At 38.8% G+C, this 13,879-nt stretch overlaps 2 protein-coding genes across 3 annotated transcripts; one reads left to right on the forward strand and one right to left on the reverse strand.

Moving 5' to 3' along the window:
• Positions 1–83: 83 nt before the first annotated feature.
• gabpa (GA binding protein transcription factor subunit alpha) lies at positions 84–8,686 on the reverse strand. Of its 2 annotated transcripts, none has more exons than XM_018671946.2 (10): positions 8,573–8,686; positions 3,354–3,455; positions 3,121–3,265; positions 2,887–2,971; positions 2,561–2,785; positions 2,279–2,473; positions 2,071–2,127; positions 1,504–1,629; positions 945–1,137; positions 84–827 (listed from the first exon to the last, which is right to left on the reverse strand). In XM_018671946.2, the coding sequence occupies exons 2-10, from the start codon at positions 3,428–3,430 to the stop codon at positions 605–607; spliced, it is 1,326 nt and encodes a 441-aa protein (XP_018527462.1). In that variant the 5' UTR covers positions 3,431–3,455; positions 8,573–8,686; the 3' UTR covers positions 84–604. The 2 variants fall into 2 exon arrangements, with proteins under 2 accessions (XP_018527462.1, XP_018527461.1); XM_018671945.2 differs by lacking the exon at positions 8,573–8,686 and adding an exon at positions 5,489–6,459.
• On the forward strand, positions 8,023–13,800 carry u2af1 (U2 small nuclear RNA auxiliary factor 1). Its single transcript, XM_018671947.2, has 8 exons — positions 8,023–8,124; positions 9,670–9,757; positions 10,671–10,737; positions 11,544–11,593; positions 12,118–12,216; positions 12,343–12,476; positions 13,311–13,403; positions 13,484–13,800. Exons 1-8 carry the CDS (start codon positions 8,081–8,083, stop codon positions 13,605–13,607), a joined length of 699 nt encoding a protein of 232 aa, XP_018527463.1. The 5' UTR covers positions 8,023–8,080; the 3' UTR covers positions 13,608–13,800.
• Positions 13,801–13,879: the final 79 nt, after the last annotated feature.

Consider the following 13,879-nt stretch of genomic DNA (forward strand, 5'->3'; position numbering starts at 1 on the left):
CTGGCTGTTACTATGATTTAAATATATAAATAATTTATTTTTAAAAACCCAAGGGTGAAATGACTGAATCCCCAGACATTAAGAAAAATGCTTGCCACTTTATTCCCTCTAGTGGACAAAAAAGGGTCCAACAATTTAGGGAACAAACACTAAATAAAATACAAAAAGGGTCCTCTATAAATGGAAAATATGAAAATACACTTGCCCTTGTGGCTATCAAAAACATGAAGTACCGGTATATACAGTGGAAACCATCCTAGGCTACAGACAAGGGACACATTACACCAAGCTCCTAAGTGGGTTTTCAGTCACACATTCAAGCATTCAGTCATAACAGCATCACTCAGTAATTACACAAACATTCTCTACCTCATCCTGAAGCACACTTCTCTTGGTTAGCATTAAAGTAAAGCTGAAAAAAAAAATCACCTGTCTCAGTCTAGCTGGACTAAAACTGGAGAGACATTAGCAAAGTTAATAATCCAGACTGATCAGGAATCAGCCCTGCATTTCTGTGCCTAAGGAACACAGCTGTGTCAGAAAAAGAATGAAGTTGATTTGATTCCAGACAGTGGTGGAGAGCTAACTTTGGCTGCGGTCTCCTTCAACTGTCCTTGTCTAGTGTCGTGGTGGCCAAGGTCACTGTAGTGATGGGCTGACCAATGCCATGCATCTGCATACGAGCCAGTTTCTTCTGTTCGCACTCGGTCACCAGGTTGTTGAGCTCAGCAGCGCTGTAGCCAATCAGAGTCCTCAGGTCGCACACAAACTTGTAGACAAAGCGCTTGCCCTGCACCTTGCTGATCATGTCCCCGTCATAGTAATACCTAAACAAGAACATGAAAGTTGGAATCTCCTTGTACAAATAAAACCACCAGAGAGCATCATCAAATTTAACAATTCAGCCACAGTATCCCTTTAGAAAATAAACAGAAGAGACAAACCTGAGGGCTCTGCTGAGTTTTTCGTAGTTCATGGTAGGCTTGTTCTTGCGCTGGCCCCATTTCTGAGCCACAAGTTCAGGCTGGTTGAGTTTGAACTCTCCTTCCTCGCCCACCCAGGAGATGCAGTCTCTTGCATCCTTGTCTGTCAGCAGCTCCAACAAGAACTGCCAGAGCTGGATCTGACCATTGTTACCTGGCACCAGAGAGACACAGCATTTGATTTCAGGTCAAATCTTCTAAATAGTCAGAAAAATGAGAGATGCATTTGCATTTATTTCAGATGTGACAATATTTTAAGGCCTTAAAGATGACATCTTCAAATAGCATCATATAAGACAAGGAAAACATGACCTTAAAAAGTGTCAAAAATATATGGTTCCATTTAATTTCCTGTAGATTTACTGATCAATTAATAGAATAATTGTTACAGCTTGGATCTTAAGAGTGCTCCCTTCCCTCACATCTGTACACACCTGGCCAATCGATGTGCAAAGCAACAACATAATAAAAAAGCTTTATAAAATTAGAAAATTTGTTCCTCGTGAGTAATGTGTACTACCTGTGCGGTTGCCAGGTGAGCTGCGCTCCTCTCCTCCTGAAATGCGCGGCGTTCTGGGGCCACGGCTCTGCTTCAGTACCTTTATGGCGGTGGGTGTGCTCACCTGAGCTGGGATTATCTGCACAGCTGGAAAAGTTGGAGATAATGGAGAAAATGACTAGTGATGTTTTTAGTAGGGTTGTAGCTAGATGTTTTTCATTATTGATTATTGATTAATATGTTTCATAGAATAGTCAAAAATGCTTGTTGCAATTGTTTACTTCAAAAATATTAAAATTATCCAAATATTTGCCAATTCATTTTCTTTTCCATCGACTAATTGGTTCTAGTTTTGAGTCAGAGTAGTGAAATAAATAGGAAGTGGTTTTTTTTTTTTGTAAAAATCACATCTCTTCCCTGTGGGTGAGAAAAGGGGTTCGCTGTGTCATTTTCATCAGACAAGATAACATAAGCAACTCATGACTTGCTGAATCCAGTTCATAGCCCAGAGTGCCTATGAGGGCATTTTCAGGTTGAGCAGAGTTAAATATAAAACTTTCATATTTAATTTTTCACAAGAGCACTTACGTTGATCAATAGTGACTGTGGCATCACCTCCAGACTGATCCTGGCTGGCCAACACATCTGAAATGGACACAAGAAATAAGTTAAAAGCTCTCTCTGCACAAATGAGATGCAACTTTAACCTTCAGTTTACCTCTGTTGACTTCTATGAAGACAGCTGAAACTGTGAAACACACAAACACTAAAACCAGAGCAGCTCCCTCTGACTTACATTTGCGTAGGAGTTCCAGGTGACTCCAAAGTATCTCTCCATTGGGCACTTTCTGAAGGAACTCCTCCTGGCTGAAACTGCAGAGTTCTCGGCCTGGGATGTGAATGCTGCCTATTTCCATCTCATCGATGTTAAACTCCTTCATCACCCACACGGCCCAGTGGATCACCTGGTCAGCTGTCCAAAGCAAGGGGTCTGAGGGGAAAGAGAGAAACCTCATATACTAACAATCACACCTTTTTCACTAAATTACAGTTTTTCACCACAGTAAGTGTTCCTCACCATATGGTATGCCCAGGCGGACCTGCTCTTTGCGGTAGCCTTCAAGTGCTGCAGCCCAGCGTGTAACCTGTTCTGATGTCTCATCTGTGAGGCCAGACCTCTCCACAGCAATGAGCTGACCCTCCTCCACCAGGGCACCCTCCTCCCCTGCTGCATCCGGATCAATCACCACCTCCACTGTTTCGACCGGTTTCACAATTTCCAAAATGTTCAGCTTCTCTTCACCTGAGTAAGGGAAAAAAACATAAATGACAGATTTAGAGACAAACACTGATACATTACTGTATATCTGCTGATCTCTGAAACACTTCATGTAGACTCAGTACCTGGTTTGGTTATAATCTGCAGGCTGAGCTGCACTGTGCCGTCTGTCTTTACTCCCTGATCGAAGAGGCTGTGATCTGGGTGAAGCTGAAAAGAAGAACACAACAGATATCAGTAGAGTAAAGTAGAAGGGAGAAGACAACTCAGCATGGTTTGCAGTTGAAGGAGCAACCAGCAGCAACAAAATGATCAAATCATAAAGAAATCCTGATAGGCTCTGCTATGTGCATTATTACCTGAATGTCCTGCAAGCAGATCTCATAGGGATCCAGTGATATTTGGATACGAGGCTCCAAAAGCTTCTTCAAATTGCCAATGGGCTCATTGATGTCAATGTCTTGCTGAATCAAATCAGATGCAGTGATCGTCTGCTCTTCAACACTGAAGAAAAAATTAGAGAGGATGGAATTGTAAATGTGTGGTTACTGTATGTGCAAGAGTATGAACTTGAGTATGAAATCTTGCTTACCCTTCCTCCAGGCATGCCTGTTTCTCCCGTTCATCAATCTCAATCTCTATCATCTCGTCTGGTTCACTTTTGGACATTTTGTTTTATGCTGAGAGAGCCAGGCTGTAGGACAGTAACAAAAGAGATGGTTAACTGTAGTCCAGTTGAATTACTTATCAGGACCTAAACATAAAAGAGAAGCAATTAAACACTTACCATAAATCAATCTATATATGTGACAATATGTGACAAACTAAAACCAGAGAATGTTTGGCATTTTTCTTGATTACCGACTTAAAGGATTAAGAAATTGAATCAACATTGTCTGGCAATATACTAATTGACTGATCAACAAAATGTTGTCCGTTGACATATTCAAGATAGCCAAACCCAGGTCAGCCATTTTGTTTCATTATTTATTTACCTCACGCTGTACTTATTTATTCCAAATGAAAATACATTGTATGAAGGGATTGTGCAATGGATTCTCAGTGGCAATCTCAGTGTGCAGATTTGCTCTATGAATGACAAATGTGAATGTCCTGTGTATTATGTTATTTGTTTTTATTTGTTTCCCCAGTAGCAGATGCAGTATATGTTGACAAATTTCCTTCAGAACAACAAACTTTATTCTTGTCTACCTGATAAATTAAAAATCTAAATAATCTGAGTAACAATAAAACTTTTATTGAACAACTTTTGACCCTGCCTCCAGAAGGAACAAACAACATGACAACACCAGAAAAATGTAGTTGAGTCAGATTCCCCAAAACAAAAACGACGCTCATCTGACTCAGCCACAGCCAGAATCTTTGACATTTTCCTACAATGCAAAAAGGACCTTGTAAATTTGTGAATGCTGTTGTTTTCTAAATTAACAGAAAGATTTGCCTCCCTGGTACAGGACAGGCAGTTTTTATTTGTATGTTCAAACAGTAAAAACAAGAAGACAAAAAGTTTCAGTAAAAAATGTCTATAATAATAATTTAACTAGAGACCATGCATGGCATTTTATTTTATGGTAGTGAGTAAAGTGGTCATGTTGTAAATAAGAAACACACCAGTTTAGTATAAGCAGTAATGGCAATACTAATAGTAATGGTAACTGTAACACTATAAAGGCCTCTCAGCCTCGACTCCTCATTGGCCGTGTGAGACAGTTAACTGACTGCTCCGACTGCTAACGTTAGCCAACTCGAGGGCGAGGCTTTGGCGTCTTAAGGCCAATCAGTAGGCCAGTAGTAACTAAAAATAGTCACCAAATATAACTACACATCATATACATATGTTAGAAAAACACGTTAAATTGGTTTTTATACACCAGACTACACGTGTCGCCGCACTGAAGCTGGTGCACAGTGAACCAAGTTAGCTAAGATTTTGCAAGCGAATGCACCACGGGGGCGAGGCAGCCCGTTACACAACCGTCGTCCCCGGCGTGCTAAACAACGGTTAAAATATCCCCAAAACAGCGCTGCTACTCATAACCTTAACAAGTCTTTATTAAAGCACACTTTAACTCTGCACGTAGAAAACTTTTAAAACGGAAATAGAATAAACGGAAACAAAACAGCATAGGGCAAATGGAAAGGAGCCGGAAATCCTGGCTAAGGTTTACAGCGCCGCAAGACTTCCGAGAGCATGCCGTGATAAATATTAACACTCGCGTTTAAGGGGAAACCTAACACCACAGACTGACTGCGATGTCGACAATACATCCGAAACAACGCTACACGTTAGGTCAGACTAAGCAGATAAGTATGGACTGAAAAGCTGAGTTTATCGTCTCTGGATGTGTACGCGCTGTGTGTTTGTAGCTGGACGGTGATCGGCGCCGCGGCAGCATTACTGTTAGCAACTCGGCTAACACTGAAGTGTTGAAACTAACTTTGTAACGTTGTTCCTCTTTTTCTGGAGAACGACAAAGCACAAGGAGCAGCCGTGTAAGACAGTTCTGTTGGCCTAGCTTAGTTTTGGGCATAAAGGTAGGCGGCCTCTTCCCATTAAGCTAACTAGGATTCAACAACAGCTAGTTAGCTAGTGAGCTACAAAACAGCGGGAAGAGTCCGACCAAGACAAACACGAGCCTTTTACATGACCACATTTTACTACATTTTCTTTACACCAAACACGTCTATCTACGAAAATATCAATACCTCTTCAGATCCGGGCCTTCCAAGATGTTGGATTATGTTCAACTGTAGTGGATAAGCAGCCAAAATTCACACACAGTCGAGTCGTATCATGCAAGTTTTTTTGATGAAGTACACACACACACACTGAGGAGGGCGGAGACTAACTGGCAAGACCTGAGTAAAAAACTAAATCTGAAATTTGGATAAAAAAACACGAAAGGTTTCTGCGAGGCTTGTCTTTACTTCAGTGTGCATTTGATTTGAAGTAGTATAAATTTATTTGCACTAATACGTCCGACAGATCAGCTTTGGTGTTTTCATAGAGTAAAATGTGACCAATTTAAATTGATTGCCCAGACTTCAGCTCCTAACAGATATCACAAAAAATCCAATATGTACTGTGCATAGTATCCTTCCTGAACTTAAGTATTTTTAAATCTTTGATGTTCCTTGTATTTACCACAAGCTGTTCAAGTCATAAGAAGTCAAATATAAGGAGAATTTGTGTAACTGTCAACAGTTTCAGATGTGCTTTTTCTTCCCCCCTCTATGAATATTTGCAGCAGGGTGGTATCAGTCCACTAGGGGGCCCCGGGGCAAACATGAGTGGACTCTTTCCCGTGTACATACATACAATACATCCATGCCCCCCCCCACCAACCAGTTTTCCTTTCAAGAATATGCATCATGTAAAGCATAACATATTAAAAGTATTAAAACTGCTTTTTGACACAGATCAGCTTTACAAAATCTCAGTGCTAAGTAAAAATACAAGGGCCACTTTAGGGCCCCTACAATTCCAGTAGTAGGCTGAAGGCTGAGTTCTGCCACAGCAATGAAACTTGGCATGCATAAAATTTAACCTTTCCTGATACTAACTGCATTGTTTCCTTCCGGATAAACCCACAATGAAGAAGTAATTCAGGACTTTGAAAAGCAGTACTAGAGACATCTTGTGAATATGGATAAAATTTAGCACGGTGGTGTTATCACTAATATAGATTTAGTGCACAAAATTGTCATGTTTATGAAATAAATGTATCTTTATGAAAACAAAAGTGGTCTTGTTTGTGGTTTTTATGATAGATAAATGTTGTGACTTGGTTTTTACATGTCTCATTTTCATGGCTGTCAAAATGTTGCTTGATGGAAATTACTAAGATTTGGCTGATTTTTTTTTTTATTGACCATAATGAAATGTAATGTAAAACCTGGTGTAAACTGAGAAAGGTCATTTGATTCTAATGAAACCATGCTGCTCACTCACTAAAGCTCCCCAAACTACCCAGGTTTTGTTGGCTGTCTTTTTGCATTCAAATAGGCTACAATTATACTTGGCTTCATTACATAACAATGGAAATTAACATTATAAGAACATGTAAACAGTCTAGAAGAGCATTATTTTTGTTCCACCGCGCTCAAAAAGGCTCCTATAGTCATTCAATGAATAGTACCAGCCTACATAATTTACCATGGACAAGTTCAAACCTCCACATTAAAATTTATAATGTTAATGACTAATTTACTGCATGGTTTAACTAGCTTTTTAAGTTCGATAATGTTATACTGACAGTAAGTGGTTGCCGTAAATTACATTTATACATCATACACACACAACTAGCGTAACAGCATGTGCGGTATGAAAGCGACTCTTGTTTCGAAAGTCACAGTCGAGACGGAAGTGACCGATATTGGCAAATATTTCCGGTTTGCCTTCAAAATAATGACGATAATTATGTGTTTTAACGTAATATACCAAATAGGTTAAAGTTTAATTAAACAGCTCAAGAGTCTGCACATAAACGACTGATCATCAACCAATAAGCAGTTTTCTCTTATTTTAACGATAGCTTTAGGATAATTAAAATAAAATAAAAAATAGTCTGCATACAGTAAATAAATTGTTCAGTGGACACCTAATATGATCACTGTTACTGTGACTTTATATAGTTACAGTTTTAATGATAGTGTGAGGACAGCAAAGGCTAGTAGCAATACGCTTACATTAACTTGTGGTGGAAAGTAGCTAAGTAAATTTATGTAAGTAAAGGCACTTGTACTTTACTCCAGTATTTACATTTTTTGTTACTTTATGTTTCAAATCCATTAAAGATCAGAGGCAAATATTGTACTTCTTACCATGCTACATACATTTGGTAGCTCTAAATATTTCTTCCATTAAATGCAACCCTATGCAGTGGACATGTAGTCTAAAATATAACCACTGAAAAATACATAACAAAGAATAGTAGGAGAATACAGTAGAGTCAAAGATAAGTATTTTGACACGCACACTGAAAACCAGTACAACACCACTAACTATGCATTCAAAACCAGCAGAGATGTCAAAAGGTACTATCAGTTGTATAGAACCGCTAATGTTAATTATGTATGTTATATTCACAGAGATGATATTTACTACTGGATTACACAATATTTCACTAGTGGGGATAATAAGCAGTGAAATGTTAATATAATTAGGTTTGTGCAGAAATTCAGGTTTTGTCAGTACACATCCATGGTACGTATTTGTGGAGATTAGGCTTTTATTCTGAAAGAGTTGGGGTGGAAGTGTGGTCGTTGTTGCTGCTGCTTGAACACAGGCCAGTCAAGATGGCAGAGTACCTGGCGTCCATTTTTGGGACAGAGAAAGATAAGTAAGTAGTTTGTGTTCATATAGTTGATTGCTGCGCACTGTTTTGTCTCTTTCCTCCTAAGCCCGCCTTGACTAGTGACGCTGTATATTACACTATGCGATGTTTACAGTCTGTAGCTGGTGATGATTCACTAGCTTTAGCTAACAGTGCTAGCACGCTAACATCAGTAAAATACCGCGCCGTTACTGTTAGCTCCTGCATCATCTGGGTGCTCAGCAGTGCATACAACGAGTCACTATCTCTGAATTAAAGTAGAATCACGTTAATAATTAAATTGAAGTAAAAGTGTCATATTGGCTACTTCCTATTTTAGAGTTCGGGTTAGCTCACGGTAGGTACTTTGTGAAACACATGCAAGTCTTTGTTACAATGGAAAACACACGGGTAGACTCCAGCCGGGCGTCAGTGCGTTAAAATCTAAAACTTGTCCTTAAACCCAACACCGTACCTGCACTCTTCTCGTTTTGGATTGTCAGCCCAAACTAATGAGTGACACCAGGTTTATCCCCACTACCCGAAGCACACTGAAACACCGTCATCCTCGTACCACGTTTAAACTTAAGTGAAAATGTCTGCCTCCGCCTAGCAGGCGTGTTTCTCCTCATTACAACTAATGTTACCAGATATCTGGTACTGACACATTTTTGGTTGATACCAGAAAACAACTGAAGTTAAATGCCCATACCTTGATTTTAGGATGCTGGAAATGACTGATACATGTTAGTGTTCATGGATGAATTGTACAGTGGATACTTAAAACTATCACCTCTACAGGCTATGCCTTATACTATAGTTTTTCCTTGAATAACTACACTTTTAATGACAGTAACTTTGTCTTAATGAAATGATTTAACATTAGTAATGTCAGTAATTTGTGTTTAAATAAAGAATATTATGTTTTAAGAATAAGTCAACAGGATGAGGATCTGGTACTTGATGGTTTACATTATTTGGTGCGATCGACACATTTTAGTTGGTATCACAAAACAATTAAGGATTAATGCTCTGCCCTGGCTGGCATTAATGAATAACTGGAAACTTATAAAGTTATGTCAATAGGAGTTAGATTAGACAAACTCCTGTAAGATAGATCACATCTGCAGTTTGTCAATTTTAATTATTATTATTTTCATTATTAACATGTGTAATACAGGGAGCTGGTTTGATAGAATATTTGTGAATTTATGGTTCAGCCTGCAAATGATAAGAAAATAAGCCTTTATTAACCTTAAGATTGGAAATTTGGGTGAAATAATAAAAAAAAATCTGTTTATTTTAAGGTTGCTTATTCACCTGGGTGTGTAGATTGAAATAGGCAACAATGTCTGAAACGCTCTTTCTAAGCCTGCCAGAGTTAAGAGAGTACCAAGGCTTCAGGCTCCCATAACTCATTGCAGCTGCTCACAGTGAAAATTTTGCTGTGCACAGTTTGTTTCAGTTGTAATTTTTCCTTAGGAATTGTTGGAGGATGTAGATTTTCAAGTCCATAAAAACAGTATTGTTTCATGTTTATCTCATCGTCACCATTTTCTCTTTTTTCTCCAGAGTCAACTGCTCATTTTATTTTAAAATTGGTGCCTGTCGACATGGAGACCGCTGCTCCAGATTACACAATAAGCCAACATTCAGCCAGGTAAGAGGTGGGGGTGGGGGGAGATAATAGTCATCACTTGGGATCATTTCCCAAACCCATAAAGGAAAAATAAGTATATTTGTTGTAAATCTAGTGGAAATGTGGTGATTTAAGGTCTGAAAGGTCATATCTACCATGTAGTGTGAAGTGCTAGAGCTTTGCTAAATACATTTACCTGTCTTTACTTGATCTATTTCAGGTTTGTTTTCCATGCATCCTACTTACGTTTGTTCTTTGAATTCTTCTTTGACCAAACAGGGCAGTATTATATATTTACAAAAATTAACATCTGAATCTAAACTAAAAGACTTATTTCATACATTCTTTAAGAAAATGTACACAGATTATATGCTGAAAACACTTTCTTCCAATATGTATCTTTGAAGGAATATAAACTTGTTATTTTTTTTATTTATTCAACAAATTAACCCGACCTTCTCAAATAGTAAATCCCCACACAGATACGTACACAGACAAGAACATTGCATGAATTAAATAATGTGTAAAACCTGGAAAAATAGAAACTGTCTCCAAAATTAAGTAAAGAAGAGTAAAAATCTGATGCAAGTACTCAGTCTGTTGAAGAAATCGCTAAAAGTCCTCTGAGTGTGTTGGCTGGTTTGTGGTTTGTTTGAAGGTATACTAGCACAAACTGTGAGTGTATAAAGTCGATAAGCTGCACACAGACTGATGGTAGTGTGAACTCATTTATACATCTGACAACAGGCATTGTTTTGACTTTGGACAGGACTAACACTACACACTGAGAAACACAGAGAGGTAGGAGGTTGCTCCTTGACAGACCATAATTATCAGTAGCTAAAGAACGCCTTTGATCAGACAGCACAGGGTAGCAGAGGGTATTTTTGATCAAAACTTAAGTATCCTAAAACTTTACATTTTTGTGTTTCAGACAATTGCCCTCCTGAACATTTACCGGAACCCTCAAAACAGTGCCCAGTCCGCCGATGGTCTGACCTGTAAGTGCTTCAATCCATGACAGGGATCTGTGGCTCTCAGAATTATAATTTTCTCTGATGATAAAGCCTTGTCTGATATCAGCCCTGCTGTAAGTGGACAGCAGCACAGCTTTAGACAGGAATCATTCTGTTAGATATTTATTTATCAGCAAATAGGTTATTAAATGTAAAACAGTTAGTCACCTATGATGTCCTGACAATTTCAAGAGTAGTTTCATATTCTTATTCTAAACTTCTTTCTTTTTTATTTGTTCTTACAAATGTTCAAAGTTGGATTCACCAAATGTTCTTAATTCCATAGTGTTGCTATAAATGACTTGTTTTAGCATCATAAATGTCACTAGGCAATCACAAGATTTGATAATTAGCATCATCTACATCCTTAAAATTGCCATAGAGATAGTAGCTGCAAGAAATGCCCTTAAGGTTCACTTTACTTTAAGCTGCTAGCTTAATGTAGGCAACACATACAACCACGGTAGGTGAAAACATTTTACATATCACTCTGTCATTAGGGTACAGCCAGATTGAATTTGATTAGTTAGGCTTCTTGTTTATTTTCTATGACAGGAGCTGAATACCAAATGGCATGAGGGAAATGTTGGTAGTTGGTAAAGAGCAGGTGGGCTCTGCAGAGAGCAAAGTAGAATAAGAAAATCTCATGCCACTCACTCCAGTCATTTACCCACTAGGAAAGAGTACATCCTCTCTAGGATTTCTTAGTTCGTGTATTTATATTTGTGTAATTGTTGCCGACATATAAATTATATCCATGTTTAGTTATAATTCTCTCTTATAACTTCTAGGTGCCATCAGTGACATGGAGATGCAGGAGCACTATGACGAGTTTTTTGAGGTAATTCTGAAGAATGGCTCATGTAGCTCCTCAAACCATGACCACACCACTTTGCCACTTGTACATTTTCTTTATCTTATTGTGAAAAAATATTTCATGCTGTTTTTAATCATCGTTTATTCACTTTCTGGTGGAGAGTTAGATGAGAGGACTGATATCGGTAAGTGGTTAGCTTAGCTTATCTTAGCATAAAGAGCACAAAGAGTGTAAACAGGGGTAGCGGCTAGCGTGGCTTTGTCCAACTAGTAACAAAATCTGCCTGCCAGTAACTTTGAAGCATGACTAATTATCTCTTATTATGTTTGTTTAATCTGTGCCAGATTATTTCTGGCCTCTGAACAGTTGGCAGGCTGTTGGCAGCACCTTTAGTGCAGTGGTCTCAATCCTCTCATCTTGCTTTCAGCCAGAAAGCAAATAAGTGAATAATTTGCCAAAAAACGTTTTATTAATGGACTGAAACTCATCGTTGCAGTGAACATTCAAATACATAATGTTACAATTCATCATCTCTGCCATCCTGTCAGGAGGTCTTCACAGAGATGGAAGAGAAATACGGAGAAGTGGAGGAAATGAACGTATGTGACAACCTCGGGGACCACCTAGTAGGAAATGTGTATGTGAAGGTGAGTGTCAGGTCTAAAAGTCATATAAGTTACCATTACTGTACTGTAACCCCACAGTCTCCAGCTTGGATTCAGAGTCAGAGATGTTTCTCCTCAGCTTTCTTCTCTTTGGATGATTCTTTACAGTTCCGTTATGAAGAGGACGCTGAGAAGGCTGTGATCGACCTGAATAATCGATGGTTTAATGGACAGCCCATCCATGCTGAGCTCTCTCCTGTCACAGACTTCAGAGAAGCCTGCTGTCGCCAGTATGAAATGGGGTGAGTGCTACAAGATGGCATTGAGCTTACATACTGAATAAGTGTATTTAACCAGGAAAAGGCATTACCCAGATTAAAAGTCTCTTTTTCAGTAATGTCCTGAGCATGACAATCTCCTTGTGCCCAACCGTAAAATCACAGTACAAGGTACAAGGATCAGTGCTTGTAGCTGAATTCTCATTTTTAGATTTAAGCTGTACTAACATTTATTGTGTCAGTTAGCCCAGCTACAAAATCTATCCAGTGTCTGTCTGTCTGCCAGAGATGTTTTTTTATGGAGTGAAATGTCACGGATTCATTTTCATGTTTAAAATGTTAATGACGTTCACAAAGATCAACAGGGTGAAAAGTCTGTCAGTCAATAAACAATGTAGCATAAGATAAGATATGATAAGATAGACTTTATTTATCCCACTTATGGGAAATTTACATGTGACAGCAGCAAGAGACAAGAGTGACAAAAACAGAAAAATAAAATATAAAATATAATATTTAAAAAAATGCTCCTTGCACACATAATTTTCTAGTTCAGGATTTGTGATGCTCTTTTGCATTTGGTATTCAAATCTTTATTTGACTGTGAAAGTAGAAAGATGTTTTAACCCCTCAGTTACCAGGGCACCAAAGACCCATGCATTGTAGCTAGATAGCAGTCGCATGCTGACCAACAGCAGCATAGTAAATAATAGTCAGAATGGTACATCTACACTTAAAGTACAGTGTCTGTTTAAAGTCTCTGTTATCATGTTTACTGTATGTAGTCTATGTTTTTAAGTTGTTAAGACTCCATGTCAATATATATAACCGTGAATCTTTGTTGCCGTCTGTCCACAGGGAATGCACTCGTGGTGGCTTCTGTAACTTTATGCATCTGAAGCCCATCTCACGTGAACTAAGGAGAGAGCTGTATGGGCGCCGGAGGAAGAGGTACAAACTTACACTTTACTCTACCTAACCTGTGTAATTGTTTTATAGCATTCATGATCTCTCATTCCGCACTTCCACAGCCGTCACAGGTCTCGGTCTCGATCGAGAGAGAGACGTTCTCGCTCCAGAGACAGAGGTCGAGGAGGTGGCCGTGACCACGAGAGACGTCGCTCCAGAGACAGAGAGCGTTCAGGACGCTTCTGAACCACAAGCCATGACTACTTGTCCTTCCCTCCCTGTATCCATACCCAGTCTCTTTTTTTTAAGTTTGTACCCTCCCAGATCCAGTCTAGGACTAACTGAAAGGTACCCTGTTTTGAAGCTGTGACAGCATTGATGAACTTGTTTTTTCTCGGTTTCTGAAAATGACTTTCACCTCATTAAATTGGAAAATTTTTACTTAATGTGGCTAATTTATGAGTCTTACGTGTTATAAATCTTGAGATATGGCAGTGCTTTCTAGCCGTTTTCTCATA

This window comes from Lates calcarifer, linkage group LG1, assembly GCF_001640805.2.
Source record: "Lates calcarifer isolate ASB-BC8 linkage group LG1, TLL_Latcal_v3, whole genome shotgun sequence".
NCBI lineage: Eukaryota > Metazoa > Chordata > Actinopteri > Centropomidae > Lates > Lates calcarifer.

What these genes read in the sequence shown, in the direction of transcription:
- gabpa (XM_018671946.2), bottom strand. Translation starts at nt 3,430, where the DNA reads ATGTCCAAAAGTGAACCAGACGAGATGATAGAGATTGAGATTGATGAA. An exon ending in CAGGCATGCCTGGAGGAAGG is followed by an intron (nt 3,266 to 3,353) that starts GTAAGCAAGATT and finishes TTTTTTCTTCAG; the next exon opens with TGTTGAAGAGCAGACGATCA. An exon ending in CCGCCTGGGCATACCATATG is followed by an intron (nt 2,474 to 2,560) that starts GTGAGGAACACT and finishes CTTTCCCCTCAG; the next exon opens with ACCCCTTGCTTTGGACAGCT.
- u2af1 (XM_018671947.2), top strand. Translation starts at nt 8,081, where the DNA reads ATGGCAGAGTACCTGGCGTCCATTTTTGGGACAGAGAAAGATAA. An exon ending in TTTGGGACAGAGAAAGATAA is followed by an intron (nt 8,125 to 9,669) that starts GTAAGTAGTTTG and finishes TTTTTTCTCCAG; the next exon opens with AGTCAACTGCTCATTTTATT. An exon ending in TAGGAAATGTGTATGTGAAG is followed by an intron (nt 12,217 to 12,342) that starts GTGAGTGTCAGG and finishes GATTCTTTACAG; the next exon opens with TTCCGTTATGAAGAGGACGC.